The sequence below is a fragment of the Anopheles bellator genome, chromosome 1 (assembly GCF_943735745.2).
Source record: "Anopheles bellator chromosome 1, idAnoBellAS_SP24_06.2, whole genome shotgun sequence".
NCBI classification, from domain to species: Eukaryota; Metazoa; Arthropoda; class Insecta; order Diptera; family Culicidae; genus Anopheles; species Anopheles bellator.
Window position 1 is genome coordinate 14,682,931 of NC_071285.1, and position 24,711 is coordinate 14,707,641.

At 51.3% G+C, this 24,711-nt stretch overlaps 1 protein-coding gene across 3 annotated transcripts in view; it reads left to right on the forward strand.

The window, feature by feature from the left end:
• Positions 1-24,711, forward strand: part of LOC131205545 (solute carrier family 12 member 4) — a 91,578-nt gene that overhangs the window by 19,567 nt on the left and 47,300 nt on the right. Inside the window, exon 1 of one of the 3 annotated variants that reach the window (XM_058197683.1) lies at positions 22,755-22,890. The exons of the other annotated variants lie outside the window; for them this stretch is intronic. Within the exon in view, the coding sequence (XP_058053666.1) occupies positions 22,755-22,890 (136 nt within the window). Of the gene's footprint in view, positions 1-22,754; positions 22,891-24,711 lie in introns of those variants that run through there. 3 annotated transcript variants of the gene reach the window in all.

Genomic DNA, 24,711 nt, shown 5'->3' on the forward strand with positions numbered 1-24,711 from the left:
GCACTATGAGCCACTTACAACTACAGTGCTTCAGTGCCTCTCAAGGACGCACCGATCCGGTCTGGAAAAGTAATATCGTTGGCACGTCCCAATGATGCCAATGGACCGAAATTACTGGTACTCAAAGATATGGACTTATGCGCCCGATGATGTATGAAAACTATGTTTCGCTAGTTCGACTCCCGAGTCCGTGCTGAATAATTCAGCCGACAACTCATTCGGAATTCTATTTCGATTCGCTCCGAGCAGGAATGTGGCTCGAACTTTCCGAGCTCGCATTTTCGGAACGGGCGAGCTTGGCTAGGAAAAGTTTTCTACCCCAGCGTAACCCATTCGCTGACCGGTTCGCTCGGTTTCCTCGCTATTCGCTGAAGTGGAATCGATGGTATGAATTACAGCTCTCCGTTTCGGGGGGGCCCACCATAGCCGGCCACTCGCATGCCGTTCCGCCCCTAAACGATGGCGATATTTTTCTATTACCCGATACACCGGGCGATAGTGGAGTCGAGTTGATGTTGGTGAAACCCGTGGTCCGTGCGCACCATTTGTATGCTAGTGGAGGGACTGATGGCTTTTCGGTTCGTCGTGCCCTGTAGGACAACCATGATCACCTTGGCTAGGTGTCTTCGGTCGTCGTCGTCGTCGTCACCGGCGCATAAGAAATAGTATCCCCGGATCGCGGGACGGAAGCATTTGTTGAATCGATACGCCTCGACGTCGTCGAGTAACGTCAAAAGGACAACTAAAATACCTGTGCCCGTGAAATGGAGAATCAAGTTTATGCACCCGCAAACTTGGGCCCGCCCTGTCCTCGGTGCTTTGGTCGGACGCTCCGTGAAGGTCCTGTGCCACTGTGGTCCTTTGGCGTTGAATTATGCTCAGCCGTGTGACCTTGCGGTGCGTGCGTGCCCGAGAACCTGTTGTTTCCATTTTCTCCAATTTGGTACCCGTAAAGAAATGGCGATTGTGAGTTGCTTAGCGATTTGTTTACCCGGTTACCAATTTATTAGGGATTGTAACAATTTCTATTATGCTCCTTTCGTATGATCCGCTTTGAGGATCAGATGCCGGTCACTCTGCGCGATAATCTGAGCTACCGTTGAAAGTTTTCTTGCAAGTGCGACGAGAGCGGCAAAAGTTTCCATTCATAAACGACGTCAACACTCAATGAAAATGTGGAAAAGGAGCATAGAAAGTGTACGGTGAACACCTTCACGCAACAACCTCAAGTTGGTCACAATGGGTGGGAACGTGCTTCGAATGTGATGCATTTTCCTTGAAATTTTCCTACACCTACGTGCGGCTGAGGCTGACTAAGAACCGCCAACATTCTGCGGCAATACAGATTGAGCGTCGCCATGCTTTTCCCGGATGCGAAACTTTGTCAACCTCCAACGATAACGAAATAAACGTCCGAAAGAAGACGCAGGAACTTGGGACCGCCCTTCACAAGCAACTATTGTATAAAGTGCCATCTACAGTCAAGACCGCACAGGCGGCAAAGGTGGATGCAGCTTGACAGGTTCCTGACACCGGGGTAACTGAGCGTAACGCGTAACCGTCATTCGTTACTTTCCGAGGGGAAATTAAGCAGAAGTTTGATAGCAAATCGGTACAGTGGGGCACCATAATGCTAGGATCGCTGGTAATCCTTTCGGGTCCCTTTTTCGGTCCCCTGGTTACTTTCAAACGCCCGGTCGAGTGCATAAATTAACGAATAATGTTCCCATCGGGTGCCCACAGTAGTTTCCGGTTCCGGGTCAACGACGACAACGGTGGCATGCTGCGAAGGGAAAAGTGCTCCACGCTTCAATGGTCCGGTGAAATCTGCAATAATCCGCTGTTTACTATCTCGACGTGAAGTACCCGACGATCGGGCGTCGTGGTCGTCGAATTGTGGCCGTAAAAAGTGTTCAGCAGCAGCAGCAGCAGCAGCAGCAGCAGCAGCAGCAGTGAGTGGGCTGCGTGTGCGTATCTTGTGCGAAGGTCGTGGATTGGCGAAGCCAATAGAGTGTGCCGCCCGAGTGGCCAGTGTTCTAGAGTGTCCTACAATCGGAGCAGAGTGAAGAACCGTGCCCCGTGCGTTGCAATCGGCTTACGGCGAGCCGAGTACGGCAGGTTCCCCCGCACAGAGCAGCGTCACGCCGGTCTGCTTTGCCACTTCGTCCGCCGGCCCATCCTGCACCCCCCATCCAGGAGGATCATCAATCCGCGCTCTAGTCCCCCGCACACGTAATCCTCCTGTAACGTAACCGCCGGCGGTGTGTTGGTATCAGTGCGGTAAAGGTAGTAGTATTGTTGCTTCCGCTTCCACCGCTGGTGCTAGTGTTTCTCCTTTTGCTTCTGTTACTCTTTCAACTGGCCCGCCGGCAGGAGGAGGAGGAGCGCGAGCGGGAGCGGCACGCCTCGTCGGCGGTGCGCCGGGACTGCCGCCGGGACTGCCGACAGCGCCAGCACCTGCGCCGCCGTTCGCCCGCTTCCCAACCCTCTTCCCCCTCCTCCTCCAACCCCCACCCGAACCACCACCCTCAGCCCGCCCCTAGCCTGCGGCCAGCAGTATCGCTTGCGTCACCGTCGGCAGAGGCGCCAGCGCCCCCTAGGGGCGAGCCGGCGAAGCAGCAAAGCAGCAGGTCTCTGCTCTGGTCGGCGGCGGCTCGGGACAGCTTCGCGCGGAGGACGGCCGCGGCGACCGGGGACACTGGAGCAGGAGCGGAGGAGAGCAGCGCCACCGCGACCGTAACATCGCCGCTGCTCGCGAAGGCACGCCACAAGTGCCGCCAACGGTTCAGCATGCAACGCCAAGAGTACCAACACTGCCACTCGCAGTCCATCGAGATGGACGTCTACGACACGGAAGGTAGGTAGGTGTGATGGCTGGTGCGGACCAAGGTCCTTCCAACAACACGAACCTTCACAATCCTGACACCATCACTAACTAATCAGAGCTCTGTAATCTGCCTAGGAGCACTCTAAGGGAGCGACTGCTTCGAGGTCCTACAGTGTTGGGCATTGAAAACATTCCACTCGATACTGTGCGGTCCTTTCCGCTACCTTCAACTTCACCCTACAGGTCGAACCCTACAGTCATTCCCAGCAGTGCCTCAGCCGGCATTAGCGAGTCACGGTTGTTGCCACGCACAAGTTTCTCTTCGCCAGTCCATTAGGGCGCCCGCCCTGTCCACGGAGACACCTGTGCCGCCTGTTTCACCCGAAGTCATTTGGCCGTTGATCCGCGCACTTTATATCAATCTCGTCGCGTCTCGTAAAGTTATCGGGTTGACGGGGCAACTTCTCGGGGTTTTCAGGTTCTCGGCCAGTGGGAATTGATGATGGCACCGTAACTAGGATTGCTTCCGATTGTTTTTGATTAAACCGATCTTTGGTTTTCCAATGCGTTCCTTGTTGGGTTCGTACAGGATTCCGTTGGCGGACTCCGGACAGTTGTTTAACGCAGGCACTAGAGTACTGCACCGGAATGTGGTGAAAAGAGTTCTTCAAATTCCAGCTTTGGAGGGAAATTGAATAAGTTAAGTACTTATTATGGGCCAGAAGCCTCCTGCGTGCCTGGCTCCGTTAATCACATTAAACTCGACCAGCCAACTATGAAGTAGGATACGTTCCAGGCGGGATTTTGCCAATAATCGCGACCTAGTAAACGCTTCCTTCCCATGTTGGCCCGCCAACAGAGCCCGGCACTCCAGGCTGTGCGTTGTATGCCGAAAAGTTCCACCACCGGATCCGCCGGGCCCGTCGGGGCCGTGGCCGTGTGAGGTTAAAATATCTCCTGTTAAATTTCCTGTAAACATGCCGTCATACATCCATTATGCATCTTCGAATCGCCCGCCGCATGTAGAGGGCGTACCGTAGCGGGTGGTTAGATTCGAGGCTCGGGTCGCTCCGACGCATCCGGTTCCGGGCAGACGCAGCAGATTGCTCACTTTTGAATAAGTATGAGCCCCGGCCGGGGCGTGTAGCCCCGTGCTTGGTGAACCATGCCGGTGACTGTATGGTAAACAAGGGCGCGCTGCGCATAGTGGCACTTCCGGCCACCGATGCTGCGCTGCGCCGCCCAATCTGTTATTTATAGCGAATCAAGTGCATCCTCCAACACGATGTACACTATGCAGGGCTCACGACAGGATATGAGGGGAGCTTTTCGCAGGGAAGCTCACGAGTCGAGGATCTAGCCAACCGACCGACCGACTGCTGCGCGTTACGCCAAACCTGTTCAAACAACGCTGGCGCAAGGCTCGCCCTTTTCCTTGTTCTGCATGATATTGCTTTTTTGTCATCTCTCGCTCTCCGTTCATTCTCTCTCTCACTAAGCTCATCATGATCCTTTTCGGTCCAGGGTTTGGCATATTTCGATGTTTTCCGCTTTAAACCATCAAACCCTGTGTGGCACATGTTTTTTCTCGCCATAATCTCCACGGTGCGGATTTTTTCCCTCGAAAAAACTTTCTCTTCGCGCGAGATTTTTATGATGATGCACCCGGTTAGGTTACGGTGCCGACGACGACCCACCCGGTCCGTGCCCGGATCATAACTGCCAAATGAACAACATGTTTACCATGTTCGCTCGGTGCAACCGTTCGGTTCGGGCCAGCGTTTTATGGTCTTTTGAGTGAACCTTAAATGGCTCACCGGGCCTGAGCCTGAAAAAAGGACGTCAAGTAATGAAATGGTAATGCAGTGGAGCTTACCCGAACGACAAGCGATACGATAGTGTGATAACAGCACCGTAGGACTCCTTTCCGGCTGTGCCAAATAGCCCGGGACCATTGATTTGATGCACGCGTGAACCATTTTGGCTCGACATATGGAGTCTGGGATTAAAACGACCAGCGACCAGCATGGTTTACTAAATTATGCAACCGGCACTGCAACACATGGCGTGCGGTTTTCGGTGGCTGTCAAAGAAAATGAAATGAGCTATCAACGTGCAACCAACACCAATCTGCATCTGATCCCGCGATAAAAGGATCCGTTTGGCGGTTACGCATTCCGCGAAGATTCCCCATCGCAAATCGTTGTGCCACAATAAATAGACTGCAAATGACGTGTGGCTCTGTGTGGTCTGTGGCAAAATCCCGCATGTAATCCGACTGACTCAAATTAGTTCCCAATTTGATGCGAATTCCAAAAACTTTGCACACCCTTTGTATGTGCGCAAGGTAAAACATTCAATTGGATACCTGTGTTTCGTTGATTGAGTTTAACTTGCGAAACCACACACACACACATACACACACTCTACAGCCGACCACTGACATTCCGGACCGCATACTAACAACCCGGCCGTGGCATCTAAACAGTGTGTCCTGTCGAAACATCTGCCCACCTGACACAGGGGGCTGTTTGCACCTCTGCAACAACTTCCGGTGGCCGGAACCAAAATTCAATTTAAAATTTAATTGTTTTGTTAGTGAACTTCCCCCTCTCCCCTCCTGTGTGCGTGATTCACGTTTTTTATCACTGGCCGCACTGGCGGTCGGTCGGTGCAAAAGAGCCGTTCATTAGACGCTTCGTTTAAGCGGTCCACCTTTCGCCAGTAATGTTGTTATGCGACCAATTGCTCTCTCTCTCTCTCTCTCTCTCTCGTTTTGTTGCTCCTATCGGAAATTGTTTGGGGAGCGGAAGTGACCTTTCGCAGGACAGCGGTGTTGTCCGGAATTCACAAAACCGTAACCTTTTTTTCCATGCTATCGTTTTATGCCAGCTTGGGCACGTACCGTACCGTGTGAGATTGATTGAATTTTTTGCAACGATCGCTTACACCTTTTGCATCCTGGCCGCGTGCGCATGTGTGTGTTTGAGTGCGGCTGATCGAAAGTCAATGGCGTCGGCGTAATCGAGCTGTCAGCAGCAGCGCGATTCCGCATCACGTACGGACCCTTGTTATTGGGGCAAACCACGAAAAAAGGGATCCTTTGACTCCTGGTTTGCTTCGTTACCCTGCCGGTTACTCATTTACTATTTTTGTGATAATGATAATAAGGACGTGAGCGAGATTTCGTGTTGCTTTTATTTGAGTTTGGACACAGTTTGAGAGTAAATTGAGTAAATAATGTTAGCCATAAAGCCCTTAAAGCTTCGCTGAACAGTTCGAGATCAATTTGGAGTACTTCTCGTATGACGCTTCCTTGCTCGAATTTATACGAACCACCCAAAACGGATGTTTAAAGCAACGTTCTTTAAACGTTTGGTTCCACCGAGAAAGTATTCGTCGTCGTAGGACGAGCATTTCCTTATTAGCATTTTGTGCTCCTTCCATAGACCCGGAACGGATTTCCCCCCTTTTCTCGTTTGCGGATTTCACATGCGAGTTTCCCACGAGAAAAGGACAACTGTAATCACCAGAGGCGCCCCCGGAGGAAACCGGCGTCGTACGTGTTTCGTAGATTTGTCTTGCTGAGGCTCTCCGGCGAAGTGTAGTGATGTAAATTAGCTATTTTTAACGGAATTTTCTTTCTCCCTGTGCTCTTCTTACAGGTAAGCACCCACCCGGCAGTTTGTAACCGTTTCTGATGCCGGTAAGTAGATTAATGCGTGAAACGAGAGACGACGACGACGATTCACTGGGCCGACTACGGAGAGTTATGAGGGCAAATATTTCATAATTCCCTTTCCACCCGAACGGTGTTCATCAACTTTATCTGGGTCCTGTTTCCTTCACCGGTGGTCGTTTTACGTTTTTCGCACACTCAATAGTTTGGCGACACGGTGCTCATAAACCCGAGTTTACCGAGAGGTCTGTTCAAGGAATAAAATTTTGCCCCGGTTCCCCAGCCAAATGTAGCAGCCGAGGCTTAGAAATTGTCTGTAGAATGAAGAACGTCCTAGCATTAGTTCAGTGTTGCGTAGCTGCTTACACCCGGAACGGGTCCTCTGTCCATGTTCACCGGCACATACCGGAAAACCACGCCAGTCATTCGACAGCCGGAGTGGTGAAAGGCAGGTCCATTATCTGCATAATTGCACTCAGCCATTCGTGCAAACGGGCGGCTTCTGTGGTGGAATCTCAGGGCTTACAACGAACCACGAGACGATGTGGCAAACTGTGTCCGAGTCCGAAAAAGACCGGATGATGGGCGGAAAAAATAAATCATAAAAACCACCAGCCGGGGCTCTGGCCGAGTTTAAAACTGTCCGTTTTGCAGAAGCCAATGGTTCATAATTTGCGCTTGCCTCGGAACGGTCGGTCGAACACTTCGTGGCGAGTTTTACGTGTCGGGCACTCGATGACATACGGCTTCCGATCAACAACGGCGCTGAATATTCTGTAGCTTAAAATGTCAACCCAGGCGGACGTGCCGCGACCGAACGAGGAATTATGTTTTTTTTCGGTTTGACTTCGGTACGATTCACCAATTGTCAGTTTTATGGTTCCGTATGCTACCCGTTCACTATCTCGTTTGCCGGCAAAGTTTGTGGCTCATCCCGTAGGCTAAGCTGCTGTAATCTAGAGACGCATGCTGCTCGAACCGTAGGACAGCCAGGAGCACCAGCAACCGTAGTGGCACATGTGCGACGAGAACTTTACGTTCCGGATGGTGAACCGGTGAACCTCTTGGCGGTCCGGTTTAAGCCCCGTTCCGTAACTAATCCCTCAAATCCTATGAGCCTGAGGCTACGGGTATGCTAAACGTAAGTCTTATAAAATGCGTACGGAAAGAGCCAAATTTTAACCATGTTATTCGCAGCATTCCATATTTTGCCTTACTACTTTTTAAGGGAATCTTTAAAGCTCTTCAAATGCCACATTCCTGGGGAATTGAAATTATTCTACGCAAAAACTCCATAGATGGTCAATTATAATATCGTCCAGAGATAGTAATAAATCTGGTCGATAGACAGGTTTATGCTCTAAAAATTTGTTGAAAAATACTGAGTGAACATTAAACTGGTTTCCTTCAACAGCAACGTAGTGTTTATCTACCTGACGTTCTCTAGTTCCAGTATTGAATTTGTTAAAGATACCATTTCTACCGTAGTAAAATTACTAGCCTTGAACAGCTTTTCGCTTCTAACTCCCACAGAAAGCCCTGAATCGAATAACAAAAGAATTGTCTTGCTGGGAGTTCATTACGAAGCCTAACAACGACGTATCCGCACTGAATGTAACTTACTCTCACCCCGAGCCAGGTACGACTTGCGAAGGAACACGGAAACTGTTACTGGGTCATTTCTTACCGTATTCCGGAGTAATATTATCCGTTCACTCGAGGCGACGGAATCGACGACGACGACTTTAGCGTTGACTAAAGAGATGAACCACTAGCCGGGTGGTACAATAAAGCACTCCGCTTGGCCTCATTTAAGATCGTTAGTACAACGAAAGGCCCCCGACGGTGCCTGGATAGCTGGTGCTTCATTACTTCTTCCGCCATTTCGAGGGCTCGCCCTCAATTACTCGTCCCAGCCAGGCCGGTCCACGATAGTTGGTTGCGACCCGCTTCAGGAGTTTAGCCTCCGGGTCTTCACCTTCATTACCTGCCTGCCACCATTTCCTTTAATCACGGAGGTCACGGAGAAGTGCGATGCGCGGGAGAAAAATCGTATAGCCCTCTCTCCGCACGCATACACGGCTCCATCTTACGCGAAGAACTATGGTGGCAGTGATGTGGAACGGCTGCCAACACCTCCGGTACCTTGGTGAGCATATCACCTGCTCTGCCTTTGTCGAGCACCAGGCGCCTCCACCGGACTGGGTAGAACAGGTCAATCCGTTCACTTAAAGGTTAAATGGGAAACATTATTCGAAGACGTTGGACACGGCACGAAATGAGTTCATTTCCCCAAGGCGTGGACAATTAATTTACGAGAATGTCTGTGTTTATGCCTCTATTTCCCGTTTTCGCGTACATTTTCTTACCGTTTTAAAAGCCAGAGTGTAATAATCGATAAGAAGATGATTTTGCAATATTAGCAATTGTTCAAAAGATTCTCCCGAAAGGTTCATAAATTAAACTCGTATCATGAGCGGAACTTGTTTAAAAATAACTGGAAGTCTGGTGCGCGAGAGAAAGGACACTTTTCTGTAAGCCTTTTAGCCATTGCGTGACCGATCGTGAACCCAATCTTTCCGGTTCATTCCCTTGACACCGTGTCGTCCGTTATCGGCACAGGGCCCCTGTGCAAGATTTATCGCCTATTGCCTCGTTGTCCTTAAAGATTCATTCTCAAGTTCATCAGTCGACGGTCAGCGCGCCAGTCGACGACCTTACCCACCACACGCTGTTCTTCCGAAGGTTTTGCTTTATCTCTCTCCCTCTCTCTCTCTCTTTCTCTCTTCATATATATATCTCTATTGCTTTCTCTCTCGCTTATCGCGAGAGTGGACGATTCGTCGAAAGAAAAGCTCTTAAACGTGGCAGCTACTCCCCTGAACCTCACCGAGAGGAGAGAGAGTGGCACCTTCGGGAAGACCTTGCTCAACAGCAATCCTCCTGGGCATCCACGGTGTTCCACTTTCCAGCGACGCTCGGGGGAAGCACTCGTTGGGGCTCAGTTCGGGTCCTATAGCTGTGTAACGTATCTACCGTGACCGTGCTCTCGGGCCGCTGTTGCCCCATTCTGGCGGACCTGCGCACTATTCGCACACTTCAGACGCTCACACGAGTTGCCGTTGGTCGGTGAAGGCACATGGCACCTACAATCCATGCTTTCGTGGCCGGGTTCGGGTTAGCGCTTAGCGGTTGCCGCGGAATCCCTGCTAAGCTCGACTCTCATCGGACTTGATCCTTGTTTATTGTTTCATCTGAATCATCTGCAAGATCCGCAAAGGAATACGGAAGAATACCTAGGGCCCAGGGTTTCATATTCTCGCGCGTCTTTCGATGAATAACTGCTGAGGAAATCGGTCCACTTACTTAACTGGCTGGCTGAAAAGAAAACACGCAGCAGAAAAAAGGGATACCGACACGTCGTATTACCGTGTGCATGCCAAGGATCTGGATTGCCTATTTTAGCACCTTCGGCTAACCTCAAGGTGACAGTCAAGAGCCTGACACACATAAGAGCCCGTTTGGCCCTTGGCGGCCCCTGTGGCAACACACGGAACGTGCTTCCTTCATCTCCAGCAACGCTCTATTATCTTCACGATCGGCGTAGAGCGGCGTACAAAAAAAGCATGTTTTGCAACGATGACCTTCAATCCCGGACCTGGTTTCCTTTGCTTTGGAGTGGCACCCCGAATGGGGATTCAAAATGGATCCATTCGTTCGTTCGTGCGGCGGGAGACCAAAACTAGATTCAAAGCTTGCCCCAGGTTCCCCTGCAGCAGCCGAGCGTGCACATTGTTCGGGTCGGCAGGGGAATCCTGAACAGTTTTGTGTCGTTTTAGTATTGCTCTCTCGCTCTCTCTCTCGTGCTCTCGCCTATTTACAAGTTTCCAGAGAGCGTGAGCGATTCTGGGAACTGGGCTAGGGGAAAATAACAGGCTTTCACCATCAGCAGCAACATTCGGCTGGGAGCATTAACATTGCCCTCTCAACCTCCCTTGGTGTGCGTGAGTGAGTGTTTGACCTTATTTTTTATGGTTTTCCTGCGGACGCGTGCTGAAAGTGGAATGACAGCGCCACCCAACCTGGGAATGTTGTTGTGCAGCATCCGCGAACGATGCTGGCTAGAGCTTAGGCAACGACGAACTATGCGGATGAAAGTCGCAGAAATTTAATCTATCAACTAATACGGGAACGGGAAAGCATATTTTACTTTGTACGATCATGATCAACATCGCAATAGTCCTTTAATAGAACATTAAACGTATATCAGGCAATTAAATACGTTGGGTAAATAAAAGAGCAAAAGATATTGCTTGAAAACGAAAGGCTGATAACACGCTCGACTCGATAGATTCCGGTCCGCAACCGATAAAGCGTTCCCGGATCTGCCCGAAAGCTTGCAAAGTTGTTCGCATTTTCCGTACCAGGCTATCATCCTGGAAGGCTGTCCCACCACTTCGGAGCCGGAGCCGGAGCGAGGCACACATCATTGTGTACCGATACTATCCATCGTTGTTCTGCAAGGGTAGTGAGATCGGCATCGCTTCCTCCTTGGGGTGGCCTGGTCGATTGAGTGCCCCGTCCACCTTATAGGAGCCTTTAACCGACGGCAGATATGAACAGGACCCACATTTTCCACATCCCCCGGTTCCGCGATGGGCAGAGAAGCCCGAAATGGGGGTTTTCCTTGTGCACCGCTCGGTGAAAAGGGGCTACTTGGGATCGGAGCGATTGTGTCTCCTTTCGGTGCGCTCTCACGCGGTCGGCCAGGAGTGGTTCAGGACCACATGCACAGCGCTCGACAGCGACCGCGCAAGCACACGCCACATGGCGCAGCGGATGTTACCGTCGCTGCCGTCAATCCCCCGGGCAGGACACACGCACGAAGCGGCATCGTGGCCGCTCGTGATGGGACCACCGTGATCCGGAGCGGAACAGGTCGGAAAACGGAACGCCTTCCGATATCTGGGATCCACATCCTTTCGCACGCTCACTCTCTCTCTCTCGATGCTTCTTTGCTTTCGTTCTGGCCCGTGGCATGACCTATCTCTCGCTCTATCCAGCAGCCTAGTCCTGGCCCTGGTCGCACGGTCCTTTTGTTGTCCTAGTCGGCAGGGGCGCTCACGTTGCTCATCTGTGCTGTGGATGCTGTGCCCGTCCGGACCGGAGCCTGCTGCCGAGTCGCGGTGTTGTGCTAGTCTTTGCCCTCTGCTCTGTCGGCTGGTAGGCTTCTGACGAACCGCATCAGTCCAGATCTGCTCAGTTCGAGCACTGACGTCACCAACGGAGGGCTGTCCGCAATCCGGCTGTGCTAGCCTCTCAGTGGGTCTCGTTTCTGCTAGGCTCGTTTCGGGGTCTCGGATACGGCGGCGGCTGTGTCCGGCAGCGGTGCGTGCGTTAGCGGAAGGTGTGGAAGGTGTGTACCCAGCATCATCCGGGAATCCGACTCGTGTGTGTCCTGTTTTTCTCGTTGAACCCATATACCATGTGACGAAGGCTGCTGCCCAGTTCACCAGCTAGTTGGTTTTCCGCTGTGAGCAGTGATCCGGAAGCGAACCATGTACCAGAAACACTCGGCCCAACCGAGCAGCATCGCCATCAATATTCCTACTTTGGTGGTAAACATGAAAACGCAATATACGCTTCCGTGAGGTGATGTAGTGGTGCAAACTGTCAAGCAGCCTGGTGTCGTAACGCGCACTAAGTAGCTGCACTATATCTCCGTGTTTCGCTAGTGTTGGGCAGTTGACAGATCGTGATGGTGTAACGATTTTGCCTGGCCTTGTTTTGGAAACATTTGCGGGCCCAATTGGTCCTGTGCCAGTGAAGTGATCCCGGCTCCGTGTGTTTGTGACATTTAAGGGATGGTTCGCGCTGTCCGTTCGACGACGTGCACGGTCGCAAATGTGCTACTTAACGCAAGGAAAGAGTCCGCCAGGAGTAAGAAACCGTGCCAGGGCCCTACCCAGAAAAGCTAAGGATGCTGCCGCGATGATGACAGTTACAGCTGACGGTCGTAGAGGATGAAATAATGGAGAGCACGAGCACAGTGACCAAGAGAGTGTATCTGTGCCGTGGCCGTGTGTGACTGTGTTTGTGATAGGAAAAGGAACTGACACTAAATTGGGCAGCATGGCAATAACACTCCCCCGGCGACGAAACGACTGGCGGGTGGCCGAACTTGTGACAGGGCAATAGATTGACTACAAATTTCGTTCCTGGCCTATACCATGGTGCAGGATTCAGGCCATCGTTGGCTCCGGCAGCATCACCACATTTTCTCATCGCTCCGTTCGCTCCAGTAATAGGAGCACACAAATACCATAAAGTTCTATGGCCTCCCGGGCTCTCCCCGTCGTGACTTATCGTCATGTCGGGTCGTCCCCGCGGCCGTCCCCGCACTCGGCTCGGCCCTGAGCACTGAGCGGAGCCCGGCGAACGAACTCACTCACTCACAATCGCACGGCTCTCGCGTGGACTCCGACCCGACCGACAACATCGAATCTGCGCACCAACACAGCACGCGTTATATGGTCGCTGGAAAGCTTCGTCCTGTTTTCCACTGGACCGAAAACGCCTGTGCTTTCGGCAGCTAGTGAGCTCTGACGGTACTCGGAACCACGTTCCGCGGTGGCCAACCGATTTCCCGGGCTCCTTGCCATTCGCCGAGTAAAGTAAACAACCAGGCGGCCCCTTTTGCTCCTCTTGCGACATCGTAACGCAAGTAACGGGTCGCACTAGCTTACCTGTTTCTCTTTGGCGAACCATTCCCGTGCCACTAATTTTGACAGCTGTCAGCAGAAATGCATCGAGGGGGGGGCCAAATGAAATCGTTGGTCGATGTGTTTGCTCTGTAATCCACACCGCCCAACAGGGAGTGTCCTTATAAGAAAACACCGCCAACAACTAGGATCCATTCTGGGCAGACACACCCTACGTTGCGCAATCAGTGGCGCACGATAAGTGGAAGTGGAGAGAAAGAGAGCGAGATAGGTAATGCCACTTTTGGAGACTAAAAGACTTCACCGGGTCCTCGACAGCTCGATTTGGGGTGATCATTTGCCGGAACTTTCCGAGAGTTTCCGAAAGGGATTTGGAAACTTTTTAAATCATTTACGGTGGATTGACGGAGCCACGAGTCGGTAACTTTTTCATTACTGTCGTTGTAAACGCGATTATTCTGGTCTCTATCACGGCACCCAGAGGGCAGACGGGCAGACATTGCGCACACAAAGCGAGATAGATCATAATTTAGCGTTGGCGCCCTTAATTTGTTGGCATTTTGACACGCCGATTTCGACGCTCCCGCCGTGCTTTTCGCAACTTTGTCACGCGTGTGCCCCCCACTGGCAAACTCGGCAACTTTCGGTGTGACCAAAAACCGGGCTCGGTTCCGGCTTCTGGCTGCTGGTGAAATTCTATCAAAACGCGGTACGTTACGCTCCGGCTGCAATCCAATTACCGCTTCAATATTTTATCAGCGGCCCGCGGCCACGGTGCCCGTGCCAAAGATGACGACATCATTTTTATTTTTATTACCTCGAAACCGAGGGAGGGGGAGGACATGGCCCCGGCGTCATGACAACCCAGACCACACCCCGGGCTGGCCAGAGACGTTTGATTGCAGACGGCAATCGAGTTTCCTGTCATCGCTCGGGCCACGGCAGCCGGTCGTGATCGACGGCCGTGTTCCATTTGCAGCCCGTGCGCCCGTCTCAGAAATGATCCTTGAAGTCGCAACCCACCTGAACTATCCGGCCACCCCCGGATGGCCCTTGAGCTTCTTGAGCACGGCCCAAGACGGTCCGGGGTGAAGAAAATTTGATTTGAATTTCAATTTTCGCGATCACACAATCATCAGCCCAATCTAGCGACATGTCGCCCGCGACGGTTGTGTGCGTGGCCTGAGTTCGTCCCTTCGATTTTTTTGCTGGAAAGTGATACTTTCCGTGATATCCGTCACGCTTCAGCATCGTGACAGCTCGGGCTCATCACCGGGCAAAGCACCATATTTCATAGCACCCGGTTTCTGCCGGTTCCGTCGGCTTTCGGTCCGTCGACTGCACGAGCACGGGACACCATACTTACTCCGAACGCTCGAGACGTGACGTGCTCCAAAGGCTATCATCTTCCTGATTACTCATCACAGACCAGGGCGCGAGACGCCAATTATTGGCGCCAGTCTCCGAAGTGACCAGCCGCTGACCGACCCATTCCGGGCAGGATGGCAGGCTTTTCCAGAGTTTTCCCTCCCCGGCATAAACGGAGCACCGCTCCGATGGCCATCGCATCGCATCCCGGCACCGTTTCTTTCCAGCGGAATGTGCAGTTTTACTGGTCGCTTCCTGTTTTTTGCTACCCACATGGGCTCCAAAACGGGGAAGAAGAAAAGTGGGCGCCATTAGCACGAATGCGGAAAAAACCGGATCTCGGGCCGTCGGGAAAGTGACCCAGAAACATTTGCATACTACACGTCGTCGTGGCCGTCGTCGTCGTCGAGATGGATTCAGATGGATGCCCGGTTTTGGTCGCTTCTGCACCACGTTCCGGGCCAAAGTCCGTTCGGTTTGACATTTTTTGACAACTTTTTGACAAGTTCCGACACAGCAGTGTCTCCGACAGGCGAGCAAGCCAACAGGGTGTTGGAACGTTTGGTTCGCTACGAGTGTCGTTAGACTAGGCTTAGTTCACTTCTAAAGTTCTTGTGGAAAACTTCAAGTCCGTCTCCGTTGATTAGAAGTTGATTTTCCCAACGGACGGACGAGGTCCGCCGTTTTTGTTCCCATTTCCCAACGAGCGCCCGGATTTAGAGCTGAACTCGAATCCCGAATAAACACACAGCCATGCACACGCATCCGGCAAAAGTGTGGCCAAATTTCGCACCCTCTGCATCGGGGCGGTGGTGTATCTGCAGAGCACCGACGGTGGACGCATCGACCAATTTAATCGAATTTGGCGAATGATCATTTTCCTCACATCTGTCGGAGGTGGCCGACGGTGGCGGTGGGCCTACGAACCGGATGGCAATTTCTCTCATCACGACCGACCCGTGTGTTCGGGCAGGAGGTGGCAGGACCGACCGTCCAGCTGTCCGCAGTATTTTTTCCGGCCGGGTTTCTGCTCTGCAGCTGGGAAAACAAAATGGATACTCTTTCGCCCAGCGTAAGGTCGTGGCCGGTGGAAAATCGGTTTTGAACGTGATCCAAAAATAAAATAACCCCACCGGTGGCCGGGGGCCGTTTCTCGGGCCTCGGGCGCCCCGTTCGTTCCAAGATCCTGGATGTCGATTTTTCCCTTTCAACCGGACCGCTGGCGCGCGAGTGCGGCGGAAACAAACCCGGCAAACTGGCGCGAAAACTTCGAACAATCGAAAAGCAAAAAAAACGGAGGAAAACGCGTGAATGGGAAAAGCAACCATCAACACATTGTTTTTCTTTCGGCTCGCTGACACTCGCCGACGTCGGCAGATTAAGCGGATGATAGGGCCTTTGAACTATGAGCTACGCCTAGCTTTAGATTTAGAGGAGTTGCATTTTTTGCCACTTTTCCGGCAGGCTGCTTCGGCGGGAAGCCGGAATTTTTAGCTCTACGGTCCACAATGCCGTCGATTTACATAATCACCACCACCGGAGCGGAGATTGATTGTGGGGCGGAAAATTTAGGCGTCTCGGATGTAGTTTTCCATTTCCTGCGTGTCTGTGTGTGTTTGTGTCAAAATCCTGGGGAAGTCAGAACAACACCACCAGCCCTCGGGATCCGCTGGAGAATGATTTCGTTGTTTTCGTTGGGCAAATGAAATGTTACTCCTTAAACGACGAGTCACGCACTTGATTGGCTCTTCTGTTTTGTGGTGGCCATAAATGGGACGGTACCTGGTAAAGCTCTTAGCGGAGTCGTTACTGTGTCGTGTTACCCATTAGCCAGTCATTGTCGTTTGCGGAGTGAAAATTTAAAAACACTTCGTTGCAATGAGAGGGTTGTGATGTCTTCTTGAATCAACTAGCGATTAGTGTGTTAGATATTTATATTAAATTTTCAACAATTATCATTGCTTGGCAGCTGCAGATGTCGGTCTCCTACCGACTGCGGTAGTCCGATTGTCGGACGACGAACAAACCCTTTTTCTTTCTACGCTATCCCTGCTTAGACCACCACGAAAGGATTAGTCAACGGTCCCTTTATTGGTTGGCCGTAGAGATATTATTACAAATTATATGCTCACCCTGTGGCAGTGTCCAAATGAACCTTGAGGATTCCACTTACGTTTGACTCGAGCACCACGGCGAGCGAAGGATCTGGGTGCGACCGGGCCTACGATTAGCGTACGATTCCGTTTGTGAATGTGTTCGTGCGACCATCAGCGCCTCTGGTACGAAAACTGGGTCGTTGCACAATCTGTCCACCGGCCACGATAATCCCACCCCGCGCTCGGGAGCTTCCGGGTCGCCCGGTTCAGCCCAACACGTGCACCAAGTCCCCTCCCCCCTCCCTTCCGGTTTCGGCCAGAATTCCGGTGCTAGGCTTGCTAGCTGCTGTGTAGGACACGAGTAGCAGCTCATAACTTCTACAAACGGTCCAACATCCAGCCAGACACCCTCGCCTAGGTCAGCTCGTGGCTGGGATTCAGGATTCAGGAACGGGACGGGACGGGAAGGGGGCCATTGCGTAATGGTTGCGCGTGTGCCTGGAGTCCAGCGGCTGGTGGCGGCATTCTATTGCTGCCAGCACTGGGTTTCTCCCGCCCGTCGTCGGCCATTAATTGACAGCCGGTGACATTGTGCCGTACTTACCGTCACCGTAAGCGCCAATTGCCTTTGCTGGGGTTTCCCGCCTCTGATACACGGACCGCCACAGCTGACCGGCTGTGAGAGCGCCCGATAGAGAGTGATGACTATAACAGGTCGGCCAATCCGATTAGTTCGAAAACCGCGACCGATGCGAACAGCAGCCATGCCATGCTGCCCGTATTTGTATAATGAATTTGGTCAGCAGCGGCCATGCGGAAGTCAAGCAGAGCTCCTGGGTCCGGGTCAGCCGACGTGTGGTTGGCTCGTTGGTTCACATGCCCAGTCCGTTCCGAGATATTGACGTGCCCTCCGGTTCAGCCGATGATGATGGCGTAAGCAAGTTTGCTTGGCCTGCCATCGGTGGCTATCGGTTTTGTTCTACGAAAAGCGAATCCCAAAATGCGTATGCGATGGTGCGTGATGTTTCTGAAAATCCAGTTTCGTCAATTCTCCGGTTCTCCGACAACACGTCAAATGTGTAGCATTTGCCACAAATATGCAAACAAAACTCCTGGAAACGGCAAGGAACGACGCGACCTCCGTAACGTTGCGGACGTGGCCCATTACTACTTTTACTGCAACGGGCTCCCTACTTTATGGTGCCATCGCCATAATGGAGGATAATTTCCCAAACCTCCAAACTATCCGCTATAAAACGAAATTAATCGCCACCATTGAGTCCCCACCGGTAAAGAAATTCCCATCCGTGCGCGGCACGTTACCCCTGCCTGCGAGACAATTGGAGACGCTCGGCGGAAGAGGAAAAGGACGAAAAGATGAGGTGCCCACCTTGGTGCCCAAGAACGCTGAGGCGTGACGGCGGGCAGGACCGGGCAAACTTAACTGGTCAGTGTTCGGCTGCCCTTATCAACTAATAATAGCGGCACGGAGCCGGGACGGGCGCTTCCGGAGCCCGTGTTTGTCGGGACCAATTAAGAAACTTTTATTTCTGCCAGCTTTTTAGCACAGCAACGAAGGCGCTGGCAGTTCTAGTGGCCGGTGCCATGTTTAGCCAAGCGAGCGAAGGAACTAACAAGAGGATGGTCATTAAACGAAAGACTTATGAAGGCCGCTGCCCGTCAATGGCAGAGAAACTCTTTCACAAGATCTCGTTTCAGGCGTAATTTCTTTCCTGCCTGGCTCGCTAGTTACTTGAGGTAGCTCATTTAGGCTCTCGCACACACCCATACATACCGCTGTTATTCATCAGCATTCCGGACGTGGAGGGCTCAAAAATTGAAGGTTCTACTGCGCCCACGGGAGGAACGATTTTTCCGAGAAGGAATTAATTTAATTACACCCACGATGCACGTTTCGCGCACGGTGCCCCTGTAACCTGGAGATGATGTTCCGACGTGTCTCTTATAACGACCCGGGGTGTAGTGTCCTACGTGCACCTCCAAAACGCGTTTCCCAAGCGCATAATCCGGTGGACCGGTTTTTGGTGTCTAAGCCGGCCCCAACCGGGCAAAGTTTTCCTTTTCGCTTCGCTGCCCGTCCAGAAAACAGCAGAACTTTGCAGGGGCAAACTTCAACACCAACCCCACCAGCGTGTTGGCAATCGAATACTCGTTCTCAGTTTCGCTCAGTGGCCAGTTTCCGATGGCGCAAAAAAAAGGTTCGCTCCCAGGATGGACATTGCACGGGCGCTGGGAATTGAAAATTCATTTCGGACCCGAAACAAGCGTTTTGCTTTCGGCCGCTCCACGCTCGCTCGCTGGAATCTAAATTCCACCAGATTTTCTGCCAAACCGTGTCACCGTGCCGAGACTGCATCTTCGGCCGGGAAAGAAACTTGGGGTCCTTTATTGCTTTTTTGTTTCTCATCTCTCAGCCCTCGCCCCATTGTTTAAATAATTTTCTTCCCGTTGACAATTGCTACCAAAGAATGTAGTTGCCAAAGTACCGTGTTTTTTGTGGCAATTTTCGTTTCATTTCATTTTAATATTCCCGACCAGGACTGCACCGGATTGCAGTCATGCCTCATGCCCGACGGGGTTTTTAATTTTAGCGGTTTTAATGAGTTCAGTTTTTTCCGGAAACTGCATTCTGGCTGCCTTTGTCTGTGCCTGTGTGTACAAAACGGACAATCGAAAAAAGCGTGTAGATTAAACAGATATTAAACAACTTTTTTTTCGATTGCATTTTCTTGCTTTTCACAAATCTCGGCCGGAGCGGCCCGTTTTTCGGTGCAGAAATAGCGGAGCAAATAATTAAATTTATGTACGCGCATTTGCTAACCAACTTGTGTTGGACGGCACGTGACCATCTTGTTCATGGCGGTTTCCACGTAACATCGTGATCAGAATTAACACCACACGCCCCACAGCTGAAAAATAGCCCAACCAGCTGGGCTCGTACACCTATCGCGGATGGTTGGCGATAAATCATGTCTAGATCAAATGCAAAACGCATCTCTCAGTGCCATGCATTCTAGCATGAACAGCACAACCAAAACCGCGACGGGGACGATTGTGAGAAAATTATCATACACCATTGTTAGTTGGGTGCGCCGGTTAGAACATACATTTTCTCACCGCTGCGAGTGATGTGTCGCGGTCGTCGCCGCCGGAAGATCGATGGTCATCCCCACCGAAAACCTTACCACTTGTCACAGCTGACCGTCTGCCGATGACCTACTGCGGCGGACGGCAGTCTTTGATCGAAACCCAATGGTGCCAACCTGCTTTTATGGGTCTTTCCGCGAGTAACGGATTTCTTTCTGTGAGTGAAGTTTGTCGAATCCCAAGTTGATTGACAAAACCCAGTTTCCAGTGCCTTATCGAAGTGATTGCCTAGAAGACGGACTTTCAACATCCAGAAAAGCTCTCCAAATGGTGTTTGCTAATTGTATCGCTACTGGCGCCGCTGAAACCGTTACTTGGCGGTGGCCCTCATTAAGGTTTAATCGCACGCCCAAATTTTCACCACCATCTCCGAGCCGCCGCTTGTTTAACGTGACGGAAAATTATGGCTGCGATTCGCGGGAAATTCGAGAATTGCCAATCCAACGACGATCGCAAAACGGTGCCGTTTGATTAACTCGAGTGTCGTTCCGCGCGTTCCTGAAGTGGAGTGGCGTTCGTCGAGAAAGTAGCCTAACAGTGTGTGGGAGATGCTTGACAAAGGACAGCCGAAGGTTACGTGCCGGGTGTCTTATCACGAGCCCGCTTCGCTTTCGGGTGTTACTTTTATCCTTTTCGATCGGCACCGCATCCACTTACACCGTGGCCCCCGGTGCGTGAACTTTCGCCGGCACGAGATCAAATTGTTGGAGTGGAAAATCGTTTGATAGCGCACCTGACCCACCGTAGCAGTGGCACCGTTCTGGTTGTGAAGAACACCAGATTTGTGTGGTGTTTCCATAGAGCAAGTTGGTTGTGTCCCGTGCCGCTGTTGTGTGGAAGTTATTTTCTGATTAGTTCTACTCAAAGTTTTCCCACGCTGGTGCTGAACCGCGCAACCATTATGTTGTGTAGAGCTACTGGCTGTCCACACGAAAGCGGTTCTACCGAAACCGAGAAGCAACACTTCGCCAGTAGCGATTAAATAGAGAATACATTAATAAGCAAAAACAACCTAACGAAACTCGCAAGCCCTTGTCACCAATCGGTTACGATCGCCATGTTAATGCCAATCACGGTTGCGAAATTGCGGTGGCCCTGAAGCCATAAATCTCGCCGATCATTTGCGGGTTCCGTGCCGTGCCATGTGTGTTGGCATGATTCAATTTGCCTGTCCTCGTTTTTTGGCAGAGGCATATGTAAACCTTTCCATCATCATCAACGTCGTCGTCGTCGTTGGGTTGCGTTGCAGTGAAACTAAATCTGCACTAAATTGAGTTAGAAAAATGGACTACGAATCCGCAACACAATAAATTTACAGCACACCTCTGGTGATTCCTTTGCGGGCCGCGAATTTCGAGTGACCTCGCCCGTATCTTGATAATCGGATTTTCCCGTGCCGTGAGTTTTCGTGCGATCACATTCTGGCCTTCTCCGCCATACCGCTGTCAAACGAATTTGAAGAACTACCCCTAGCGTGGCCACTGCACGCCCAGAGTTCAATTTTCCGCGCAATTTTTCCACGCATCGCTGGGTCTCGTGGGGTGGCTGTTACCCCGGGTCTTTTTGGCAACCTTATGGGTATGGAAGGGAAACCGGTTCGCCGGTCGACCGAGAATTATTTTTATGATTTGTAGCGCAGCTCCTCTCGGGAGTGAACATGATTTTAGCGTATGGTGTTTTTTCTGCACTACTGACCGTTCTCAAATTGTGCATCGTTTGGGCGACAAACACGACGAATCACGATGACGTTCCCGTGGAGCTGCTTTTCGGTGGTTTGCTACTCGAGCGTCAGTCAGATTCGAATGTGTTTGCGACAGAGTTTGTTTGTACATCACTTCAATATAGCAGTGGCAGTGACAGTCTATTAAACGGTGTGCGAAGTGACATCCAAGGACATCAACAGCGCTGTTAACGATTGTTCTTGAAATTCACCTAAAAAATGTTTTACAACAATTCTAATTTGAAATTTTAATTTTAATTTTTTACACCAGTTAGTCAAATAATTGTTAAATAATTTTCCAAATTTAGATGAAAAATTAAACAGTTGCCCTCATCGCCATCACTGTGCACTGAGCGAGCCTTCACTACGTCGTAACTGGTGGGGGGGGGTCACGTTTTAATGCGGGCGCCTGATTTTGGCGTTTAACCCTCGGCACATGTGTGATATCTGCCCCGGGATTGGTTCGTTTCCGTTCACCTGCTACCCTACTCCGGTCCGATCTGCGGGAAGATGGTCGATACGATGTTCGCGAACTTGCTTGGGTTAATTTTCTATTATAACACAACCGCATCCGACGAACGGGCGTGGATCGCACCAGAGATCGTAGTCGACCATCGACCGGTCGGACCGGACCGGGTTCTATCGCCTATCGTGATGACCGCGAAAGTTTGTGCGAACATGTGATCGTACTGGGTGGGTCTGAGGAAGGTTAATTTTTCGTAAGAGTGTAATCGTTTCATCAAAGTGTCTTGCTGAACCATTTCTGAAACGTGTGATGAGTAGGATTAAAATGGGGTGCGGGCCTAATTCTGACTTGCCACACTGGGTTTAAAATTAGGAAAAAAACTTGACCAAGTTAAGATAGCGTACGTAACAGTGTGCATATGTTTTCCAGCTCCGTATGTTGCATCCGCTCCGAAGAGTGACAGTGGGCATTCTTAATGCACGTTGGTGATCGTACCTATCGTCGGTGTTTTGGGCGAGTGTTCGAAAAATAGTGTTGTACTGAAATCGATAGCCAGCAGCAACATCTAACAGTGTGTGTTTGTGTTCTTGGAAAAAAGTCCTCCCCTAGCCGCGATTTGTTCGACCTTCATTTCCGACCCACGCTCAGACCGTTGGCAAACGGAGCTTGCAGCTGAACTAGTAGTGAGTGATAGCAGCAGCAGCAACGATGGCCGAAGATTGCGACAAAACTCCGGCCACTGGAGGGGACCTGGAGAAGGCATCCACCAAACTGGCCAGTCCAGCGCCGCAACAGAAGAATGCGGGCAGCAAGGGAACATCGCCGAACAAGGCGGCCGCCAAAGGTAATCCCGAGTGCAGTGCGGGGCGGGCATCCCGTAAATGAAGCGAATCCGTGCTCCTTAGTTGAGTAACTCATCAAAATAATGGCACATCATACGCTACACTGCTCGAAGTCGAACGTGCGCCGGTGGCAAGTGATCCGAGTGCCGGCCGAAACCTCGAAACCGCCACGAAAGTGCAAACATCAATCCCACAAAGGACCGCAAACAGCGGTTTGGGGCGATATCTAAATAATTCATATCAAACACATCAGCACCATTACTGTCATTCGTGGTTGCGGCTCGTAGTGTAGCTCGCCCGCGAGGCATGAGGTTTCCAATTTCAACAACCGTTATCGTTGCCCGACATGCACGATCATCTCGCCTTATGCTCGGGCAGATCTTGTGGAACTCTCGCATCGGGTTGCGATTCGACGAAGCGGAAAACTAACGGCATGATTGACACACAAGCTCCCATGAAACCGTTTCCGGTGGAGTGAAGTGTGTCACCGGCAGACCCCATTGGCCGGGTTGCTTCAGTTCAGTTAGTGCGGGGTAGCCTAGTGCCTAGTGGACTCCACTCTCTCTGCTCGATGTTGATAACGTTTTCAAAAAACAAACGACAGCTTTTGTGCTGCCAACGACGCCAACGACTGACCGTGGCCGAACACTGGCTGGCACGTTCTGACGTTGATGGTGTAATTGTGGAGCGAAAACAATTGCACGATAAAACTATTTTCAATCTCTGGCCGGCCAACAAATGCCAATTACACACTGCTGCTGGGGAAGGTGTTTAAACGAACGTAAGATAGAGAGAAGAATCACCGTAGAGTGGCGCAAACTTTGATTCACTGCTGCTACGTTCATATGTTTGCAGACGTCGAACTATCTTCTGTTGGCAATGTAAGGACTATTGAGGGCGCAATATTTAGTCCTCACGTCCCTTAGATTCTGTCCAATTTATTGCGCAATCACAAGGAAGGCGAATTGTGTGTTTATTCTACATCCTGCATCTCCCGCGGACCAGTTCTTGTGAAAAGCACCGTTCTCTCCGTTCGGGACCCATCGTACAAGAAGCTTGGATAAGGTCTTTCAGTAGCTTCCCATGCACACTCGCTGCTCAACGTCCTATTTCAAGTAGCGATCCGTTTAACTGTCATCGCCCACTGTCTCGAAAGCATTTCGGATCGGGTTTTCGTGCCGCCGGGCCAACAGCTACAAACGTGACTATTTGTACACATTTAAATGCACACTCGATGGTTCGTTTTCCGGTAGCACATAACCCCCGGACACGCTGAATGGTTGGTTTGGTTTTCGAGCTTGTACGAATCGAATTACACACCCGCGCTGAGTGGAACCCAATTTCGGCCAGTTGTTTTTATCCTTTCCCCGGAAAACAAACCAGTAGTCTCCCTCGGCTACTATGAGTCGTCGGCAGGAGCAGCGAGCCATGAGGATGAGGTAATGTAAACACAAATAATTGAATAAATCTCGTCCACGGCCTGCGACCGTTAGCCGTCCGGTTGTTTGAAGACGAATTTCGCTAACACGAACACTTATTACTTATTGCGTCAGCAGGGGCCGAGTCCTTCGGTCCCAAAATAGCGCCGCTCTCGAATGGACAGTCGATAGTAAGCATACAACGTGGTACGGCCATTTGCCAGCACCGTAGCTTCGACCCTCCGCACCCTTTTTCTCCTGGCGCCAGTTGCATCCGCAGGGCAATTAAAAAAACATTTACAACCACCGTTCCAAACTGGCGCCTTTTGTGGAGCAGCCTGTTGAGCGGAAAGCTGGTGAGGGCTTTTTCTATGAACCCAAGAAGGACTCTTCGCCGTAGCATTA